Source organism: Pteropus alecto, unplaced genomic scaffold (genome assembly GCF_000325575.1).
Source record: "Pteropus alecto unplaced genomic scaffold, ASM32557v1 scaffold94, whole genome shotgun sequence".
Taxonomy (NCBI): Eukaryota; Metazoa; Chordata; class Mammalia; order Chiroptera; family Pteropodidae; genus Pteropus; species Pteropus alecto.
Genome location: NW_006437736.1, coordinates 428,696 through 438,121, shown reverse-complemented (window position 1 = coordinate 438,121; position 9,426 = coordinate 428,696). Strand labels below are relative to the sequence as shown.

Below are 9,426 nucleotides of genomic sequence, written 5' to 3'. Positions count from 1 at the left end.
CGCTGGCGCCCCGGAGCCGCCCCGCCCCTCCAGCGCGGCCAATGGCAGGGGGCGGGGTCACGTGCGCGGCGCGAGGCACGTCGGGGGCGGTCTGCAGCGGCAGTGGTCTCTAGGCCGCAGGGAAGAGGGTCGCACGTGCAGGCCCCAGTGGCGCTCTCAGCTCGGGGTGGCAGGGACCAGAGAAGCCATCCAGCAGGGGCTTGGGCTCTTGTTTTAAAGCTGTGCTTTTTCACTTATGAGGCATGGGAGCAGATGATTTTTTTTGGAGAAAATCCCAGCTCTTACACTGCACCATTAATGTAGCCAAAGACTAGTTGGCTACCCATGTTTTGGGGGCTGGAAACCAAGTTAGAGAAGCTAGAACAGAAAAACCAATTAACGAGTGTTTGCCATTGTGGACAAAAAAAGAGGTTTTACAGAAGGTAACCTCAGCGATCTGATCATATATTCCTAACTGGGCAGGCCATGGTGGGTAGTCACGCCCACCATGTAGTAACTTCTTTAGTAAAAGGTTTATCTTTGCCTTAAAGCAAGCCCAGTCCATAGGTTCTGTGTATCTAGGTTAACACATCTTTGATATGCCTCTTTTCAGACCCCCTCAGGCGAAACCATTAAGAGAGCACATAATCTTAACTGTGTAATCCAGTCCTCGTCTTGATTTCTCTCTTCATGTAGTCTGTACATTCCCTCTTTAAAATGCCACAAACTGTCATTCTGAGAAGCATTTTTCTCAGGCTGTTGAAATCTTATTTCAAGGCATATCCTCTTTTTAGCTCGAATAAAATCTTATTAAAATTGTTGGAAATTTCTACCTGGACACTACAATGATTCAGTTTGTTTACCAAGAAACAGTCATGACTGACTTTATCTTCCACCAATTGGTGAGGTAGGCAATGATTATGTTGCCATTGACTAATTGGAGGTTTAGGGACGACTTAAGATCACAGTTAAAAGTTGAGCTTGAAATTAAAACCCCCTTTTTTACTCTAAATTATGCATTCTTTTCAAAATGTTTTTTATTCATTCATGAATCATGTTTTATAAGCTTGGTAATATTGTAAACAAAATGGCCTATGACAGGCCAGTATGAAGACACTTAAACGCAAATGCACTGCTAATGCACAGTAATGGTGTGGCTGAAGCAGATGCAACATGGCAAATGGCGGGAGGATGATCATGAACCACCCTTCACGTGAACTAGATGATTGTAGCTGGCTTCCCAGAGGTGGAATGTGGATCCTGCATAACACTGACTTGGAAATAGAATCAAGTAGTTATTAGGTCATCAAAAGTAGGAAAAAGGATGCAATCCAGTATATGCAGGTATGGTGAGCCTCGTGTACACACTGATCTAGACAAAAATGAAGGAGTAATTTATAGAAGTCAAGGGGACGGGCTGTTACCACTATAGAGCCCTTCCTGTAGGGTTCTCAGGATGATGGAGTGTGAGAACTCTCATAAACCCTGGCTCCTCCCATAGACCCTGATTATGCCCAGTTAAAATCTCAATTTTTAAAAAAAACTTAGTTTTTATCGAGATTTACACGGGCAGAAGATAGTGCATTTGTGAGCGAAGTACATGAACCTGCAAGGGACATTAAGCAGTCAAGTGAGACAGGGCTGAGGGTTCTCGTGGGAAGGCAGCCATCCATGCCTAGTGTGTAAAGAACTTCAGTCACCCAGGTTTGCATGGCTGAAGCTTCTTTTCATTAAAAATAGCTGGGACCTCTCTAGTCTTCCTTGATCTCTTAGACCAAAGTACCCATTAAGGAATGCCACTTGAAAGATCTTATTCACTATGGTGACCATAGTGCTTTCTCCAGTATTTGAGGCCACATAGGGGGCTCCTAGTAAGCATTTGTTGAATGACCATTGAAGCCGGACAGGCTGGGCAAAATACTTAACCAAAGATAAGGTAAGGAGGTCTACTTCTTGGTGGTTGTGATTGAGAATGGAGGCTGGCAAATTTAAGTACCTAAAATAGTTGCTGGTCTTACATAGTGAGGAGTGGGAAATTAAGACTGAGAAGTTGTGGCAGGGTTTTGAGACTAGATTGAGCCTGATTGTAGGCAGCAGGATGCTATCCAAGGTTTTTTGTCAGGACCGTTTTCAGCAATCAACTTGGTGGTTCTAAGCAGGACGGATGAAAGGAGGGGACAAAGAAATGAAGTGTATGGAAGCTGATGCAAAATGTTTTGAGAGTGTGAAACTTCCACCGGCTCACCGGCTGCAGCAAATCCCGCTGGACTGCATCAGTCTGCAAGAGGCAGCTTGGTGCCAGTCCAATTCTGAAAGCCCTTGGCATCTTCCACACTGCTTGAATGTGTACTTTTTAATACTCAACTCTCACTGAAAACTCCCTAAGAAGTATGCTTTATGCTCTATCTTCCTAATAACTCTAACAAAGTCCAATATATTTTTGCTTAGTTTTTGAGGCTCAATTATTTTGATTAAAATAGCTTTGGAAATTTTACTCAAAAGCTGAGATCTTCCTCACCTATACAATGCTATCGCTTCTGCCAGCATCTTAAGTTCTGTGTCAGACTTGGTGAGATGTTTCTAGAAAGCTTAGTATACCTGGCAGAGTAATTATTTTCCAGTGTCAAGAAGAGAACACTAGCCCCTGATAAGAACAAGTTTACATATCCTAAACGCCTGTAGCTCCGATCTGTTTATGACACATTGCTTTGAGGGTGCCAGCTTGAGACTGTCACCAGCCCAAGCCAAGCTTGATCACAATTTACAAACCATTATGATCGCCACCTGGTGGGACATATCAGGACCTTCTGCAGAAGTCTCTGTGAGCAGCAACCCCGCCTCACCTAACAAACACCGTGACCGGCTTCACCTCGACTAATGACTTATGTCTTTGAGGGTGGCACACAACCAGCAAGCACTCGTGTGTGTGGAAATGGACTTCTTACGGGGACTTCCATAAAGGACCTCGCAATTGATAACACTCCAGGAAAGGATAATTTCATGGGGTTCCAAGAACAGAAAAATCTAGGGTGTTCACCCTCTAAAAGGAAAACTAATAATGCTCAAAAACAAATGATGGAACCAATATTACGAACTCCAGACAGAAACTTCTGTATCTCACCCTCCCTCTCCCAAGGGCTACTTGGAGAAGCAAGAGGGGCTGTTAATCATGGTGCAGGCATGTGATGAGGTTATAAGACTGAAGAGACTCATGCTTTATTCCATCTGGCAACACGCTTCGGAGGGCAATTATCAGACAAAAGTCCCATCAGGCATCCAAGGGCCTCCCGGACTTGGTGGATTTAAAATCCTGCTCCTTTTAAGTTTCTTCCTCTGAAAGATACAAAATGTTAGAGAAATGAGTCATGTCAAACTGGTGAACTGCTTAGAATTTTTAACACCACCACTAACAGTTAAGCCTTTAGATCTCGCAGGTTAACAGATTATTTCCTGCAGACACCAGCTTGTGAAGCAGGAAAGACAGCTTAACTAACCTGTGTAACTACCTGGAGCATCTTTTCTCCTTCAGCCCACTGACTAACATCAGGGACTCCTACTGTCCTCCTCACCCGAGCCTCTAGAACAGCCTTTCGATCAGCGGTCCCCAATCTTTTTGGCACCAGGAACTGGTGCTCCTATGAGAATTTAATGCCCGACGATCTGAGGCAGAGCTGAGGTGGTGATGCTAGCGCTGGGGAGCGGCTGCAAACACAGATGAAGCTTCGCTCGCTAGCCTGCGGTTCCTGCTATGCAGGCTAGTACCAATACATGGCCTGGGGGTTGGGGACCCCTGCTCTAGAAGACCACTCTCCTTCCCATCCCCTTCATGAGGCCTAAAGGCTCTTGAAGCAGCTCTAGGAGTCGGAGTGAATGCTACTCCACAGTAAGCCTCGGGGGACTCTCAACAGGTTTTGCATCAAAGCTCGAAGGCCCGGAGGATGCGGAGCCAGGTCCTAGCTAGCCCACCGCTCCCTCGAGCCTCCAGAGCAAGGCCTGCTACAAACCTTCTTCCTCCTCTTCCTCCTCCTCCTCATCCTCGTCGTCCTCGTCAGAGCTGAAGGTGCCATCGGGCAGGCTGTAGACGCGGATGACCTGCTTGTTGGGGTCCTTGAGGATGAGGTACTTGCCCTCCTCCAGCTTCATGCAAATGTCGATGACACAGCGCAGGATGCCCCAGGCGTTCTCCACGCTCAGGTTGATCTGGCTGGCAAACTCATTGGGCTTGAACTGCTGGGTGCCCAGGATGACGTGGCGCGAGGAGTCCTTCACGTGGTACCGGGACACGTAACTAGTGGGGGAAATGCGGTGTTAGTGGTGGGGGTGGCCCAGAGACACAGCAACACCTGGGGGCAAATATCAGTTACATGGGGACACTGAGCGTGATGCCTTTCCCAAAGCAAAGGGGAAAAGGCAAGCCCTCGTCTTTCTACCACAGATCCCGGCCAGGACCCTCACCCAAGCTTGAGGTACTCGGATCCGGCCAGCAAAGCGCAGCAGGTCCACCGGGCCAGCTTGTAACTGTTGTTCTTCAACTCGGTAGCAATGACGGCCCCTCGCTGAGAGTCCAGCTTCTGACGCCAGTCGACGCCATTACAGTGCTGCAGAAGGAAAGCCCAGGTTACCGAGCAAAGGCAGGCTCCTACCGCCCAAGGCTCCAGTGCCTCCTCTGGCAAGGAGAAGCTCCCAAGTGGGCCTGACCAGGATGGGGGCGAGGCCACTGGTCAGTCAGAGGTAAGACCGTTACCATTTAAGAGGCAAAGACAAGGTCGCTACCTTGCACAGCCTGTACGCAGCAGGCATTCAACAAATTTCAATTTCTCTCTTCATAAGAGCTTACTAGACACATAAACAAGTTAAAAACAAGTGCCATATAAATGGCAGAGGCAAGTGTTTACTACACGTTGCATGGTAAAAAAGGGTTTCATAGAAGAAGAGTTGCAGCTAACCAGATGGTGAATACTGGCAGAGGCCGGAGGTGCAGTGATGAAAGGCATGGAGGGGAAGACCGCATTGGGGGGGTGGTGGTGGTCAGAGTCTGACGGTGAATCTGCACGTGCACGCAGACAAAGCAGGAGACCCCAGAGATCATCTCCTCTAACCCCGTTTTCTAGATGTGGGAACCAGAGTAAAGTGACTAGATGAAGGTCACATGGCAGAGGTTCCCAAACTTTCTTGGTTTATGGCAACCTTAGGCCAAAAGAAATACTGACAAGTCCCTTTTATTAAGTAGTTAGGTCCGACCACTTAGGAATTGCATTCTGATAGATGTCTCTGTGTTTCCCTGTGCTGTGGCATTCTAAGGGTTTTCCCACAAATATGATGCATGACGGAAGCAGTGCTTTGGACAACTGGCAGAGGGAAACTGAATGGGCTTGTGGGAGGAGGGAGCTGGGGAGGCCAGTTAGGAGACAAATGGAAGATACTGAAGATACAGCATACTGAATACGGTCCTAACTGGGGTGCTGCTGGTGAGATGCAGAGCTGCGTGAGAACACAGATCATACCTGACAGCAAAGGAGAAGTGTGCAGAAGAGTCAGAGATGTCTGAGGCCCTGAGCCTAAGTGAGCAAGAGAACGACAAAACTGATGGACAGCCAAGACAAAAGTGACACAGAATGAGGACACTGGAAAGGCAAGGTATTTTAGCAGAAAAACAACAGAATGGGGAGTCAATGGATGAGTGAATGGATGTTGCTGTAAGCCTCTAAGTTTTTGTTAATTTGTTATGGAGTGGGGAAAAAAAAAAAAAAAAGAAAAAAGAACCTAATATAAGGCTGTACGAAAAAGTAAGAAAGACAAAAAGAGCTGTGTACGGGGCTGACTCTAAGAGAACACTCCATAAGGGTCAAGTAGGAGAGGAACCAGCCAAGAAAACATGCAAAGGAAGCCGAGAAATATGTGAGACCAGAGTAAAGCAGGTAGTGACACAGAAGGAAAAACCACATAGATACAATGCCAAATGCTACAGGGAGGCCATGGTGGAAAAGGGTGTTGTCCCAGAGCTAAGGTCACGGCCAACCTTCCAGTGTGCTCTTCCAGCCAGGCTGGAGGCTAAGGGACACCTGGAGATGATTATCAGCAGCACTGAGGGCGAATCCCTTGGCTCCAATGAAGGCAGAGCTCAGTGGCTCTCTGGGTGCCGTGTCACCGGACACTCCTTCAACACAGGAGCCGTCCTTCCCACCGAGGATGCTTTATTTAGTACAGCAGCACCGGGGAGCACTGCCGTCCACTTCGAATTCAAGCGCTAAGCCCAGGCAGCTTCAGAAAGGACTACAGCCCAACAATCACGGCACGCCAGCACGAGCGAGAGCAGAGAGGAGGAAAAACGAAAGCGGCACGTTTCATTGCAGGTGCCTCTGCAAGAGCCAAATCTGAGCTCATCTTAGAACCTTGGAGTTCACTGCGTGAAGGAGTTGGAAACAGAATACGAAGACTGAAGAGAAGATAGTGGCTACAGTAAGTGAAAGAACAGGTCAAATAAAAAGAGCTGGCGGGCTTACAGGAAACCTGCCAACCCAGATAACAAGATCAAAATCAGACGCTCGCAGAGGGCAGAAGCCAAAGGGAGGTCAGAATGGAAGAGAGGGAGAAAGTCCTAGAGGAAGGCAGTGACCCTCGCACACGATTATTTTTTTTCTTCTCAATTAGGAACTATGCAGCAGAAAAATTCAGAGGACCAAAAAGAAAAAAAAAAAAAAAAAAAAAAATCTTGGTAGCTCTCTAAGTAATGCAAGGGGAAAAGAAATAGGCTCTCAAACGCTAGCCTGTGACCACACGCCCTGCAGGAAACACAGATGTGGCGCCCCACCAGGGTGATAAGGTGCGCCTCACCCTGGAATCCCACTCGTTGAGAGTCTTGATGTTGATGAAGGACACTTCCCCGTTGGCTCCAGTCATGACACCATCGTGCTCACAACGGACGATCAGGTCGATGTCATCTCCAAGCTTCCACCTGCGATAACTGCAACGGAGAAGGGACTCATTTGGTCACCTGTGATCCTGAATTTCAGATATTTCATCCCATACAGGGCATGGTCTGTGCACACCCCACCAGAGGTGACATACCGGTATGCAACAGAGGCGATTTCGTTCTTATCCATGTCATCCTCCACAAACGGGTTTGGGTTGGGAAAGTTGTATCTTTCTTTCCCCTGCAAAAATGAAAAAGGTGTACGTGACAGTGCCAACTTGTGGCCAAGCCAATCAGCCAGACCCTGCGCCTCTGCTTAGTTACAGCCCAGGCCAGGTCTTTGGAGCCCTTGAGGGGGCTCTGAGCTCACTGTGTATGTTGTCTGCCTATTTGCTCCCCACAAGTGTAAGCAAGCACCCCACAAATCACAACAGATGTTAACAGCCAGCGTTTACCAACTGCTTACATGTGTTGGCTGCGTGCTCCGTGTTCTCATTTAATGAGCAACTATGTCCCTCCCACTTTGTTTTTCTCCATTGTATATGTTTTTAGGATTTACTGCTTTTCCTTCTCCATTATAACAAACCTTCCCGGGGGCAGGAACTTCGTACTTAAATAGTGTTATTTGTCGAATAACTCAAGCAACCTTCACAACGTGTTTATGTGAAAGAAGTATCCTCCATTATAACAAACCTTCCCGGGGGCAGGAACTTTGTACTTAAATAGTGTATTTGTCAAATAACTCAAGCAACCTTCGCAACGTGTTTATGTGAAACAAGTATTATCAATGCTCTATTTTTACAGAGAAGAAACATGTCCTATACTGCAAAGGTATGAAATAGTAGATCTAAGGTTCAAAGTCAGGCAGTATGACCTCAGAGCCCAAGGTCAGAACTCATTGGCGACAAGCAGGGGCCCCTTCTGTCCTGCTCAATCCCATCAGCCCAGAGCCTGCTACAAAGCAGATGCTCAATGAAAGCTGCAGCTGACAAAATAAAACGAATGCCCAGACGCTCCCCGTCCTCACCATCCTCAGGCACTGCTGGGAGAAATTGTGGTTGATGTAGGTTGCTTCCATGGCCAGGTTGCGGGGCGAGTTGAAGGAGTTACCTTCATCCTGAGGGGGCTCGTTGGCCGTCTCACTCACCGTCAGGAGGTCTGCAAAAGCGGCAAGATGGTCATCACCCACGGAACGAAGAACGGTGCCACGGGGAGACGCAGCCATCCGACTGACAAAGGCCCTTCCTTCAAGGCACTGCCATCCGCGAAAGTGCGTGGGACACCAGGGGTGGGACATGCGGGGGAGGAACCGGGGGGCGCTCCTGGATAACTTCAGATGCTCCTAACATTAACTGCCATCACGGTGTGAAAAGCTAACTCCTTTCAGTCTTTTGGGATTCGACAGGATGTTTGATTCTGTTACTTATTAGATAAAAAGAAGGCCTGAGGCACGGAATGTGATATTATTCTGTTTCACTGCTATTGTTGTTGAGCGACTTTGTTTTCAGTCATGGCCTATCTGTCTGTACAGACATAAACGGTATAACACATATACGTATTTTTTCCTTTATAAATACACTGAAGTAAAAAATCCCATCAATTTCAAGAAAAACATTAAGTTATGAAGATGGTATGGAGAGATGACAGAAGTCAGGAAACTATCATTCAAAAGAGTAACATCGGGAAGCAGAGTTTTGGGGCGCTGTGAGGACTCAAAAAACTGACGCCCCCAAAGAAATTGCAGTGACAGTGCCTTCTGTCTCTGAGGAAGCTGGGAAGGGTTCTAACATGGCTGTCAATGCCCGCGGGGAGACAGGCCATCTTCTACCACTCTGCAGTACCAGGGAATTGCTCTGAACCAACAAAAACATTCAACGCCTTTGTGTTATCCCCACATGGGCTTCTTACCAAAGTCAGAGTTGTCCCTCTTGTCAAAGAAGAGCTTGGACCCGACTCTCTGGACGACAATGTCCCAGGAATACACGGAGCGCGTGCAGCTCATCAGTGTGGCCAGAATGGCGTCGGTGGCAAACACATTCCCTTGAGTTTTTGCCAGCTGTGAAGAGGACAAAAGAGAGAAAAAGTGAGGACATGCTTAGGTCCACCTACCCATTAACATGGAGCAGAGCGGGTTCCTCTGTAAGGAACTGTCTCTCTCACGCCCAAATACAACCTATGTGCGAGCGCCACTGGCTGAATAAGGCTGGAGCAAATCAGTCAGTGAGCTTCTGGTGGCCGCCACTGTCCTGGGACACGTGGGCCTGTCGCTCACTGGTCCCTTGCCATGTTCCAGGAAAACACTTCACAACGTTTCCATCCTCACCCAGTGGCATGTGGTAAGTGCGTTTATCCATTAGAGAAGAAATCGAAGGCCCCAGAGAGGCGGAGCTATGAAGCCTGCATAGCCGGGATTCGTGTCCAGCTTTACCTCACGCCATTGTTCATGGTCCAGCCAGCTGAGTGCCTGTATTTTCACCAAATCCCAAGCTTGACGCAGAACTCTTATCTAGGGGGGTTTCTAAGGCCTAACCCCC

General features: G+C 47.8%; 1 protein-coding gene across 1 annotated transcript in view; it reads right to left on the bottom strand.

The window, feature by feature from the left end:
• Positions 1-3,165: 3,165 nt before the first annotated feature.
• The window catches only part of EIF3D (eukaryotic translation initiation factor 3 subunit D), a 13,313-nt gene continuing 7,052 nt past the window's right edge, over positions 3,166-9,426 (bottom strand). The window contains exons 9-15 of the mRNA XM_006914483.3: positions 8,801-8,948; positions 7,920-8,050; positions 7,048-7,133; positions 6,814-6,943; positions 4,435-4,577; positions 3,984-4,267; positions 3,166-3,312 (exon numbers count right to left, since the gene is read on the bottom strand). Coding sequence (XP_006914545.1) covers positions 3,299-3,312; positions 3,984-4,267; positions 4,435-4,577; positions 6,814-6,943; positions 7,048-7,133; positions 7,920-8,050; positions 8,801-8,948 — 936 coding nt within the window. The 3' untranslated portion in view covers positions 3,166-3,298. The remainder of the gene's footprint in view (positions 3,313-3,983; positions 4,268-4,434; positions 4,578-6,813; positions 6,944-7,047; positions 7,134-7,919; positions 8,051-8,800; positions 8,949-9,426) is intronic.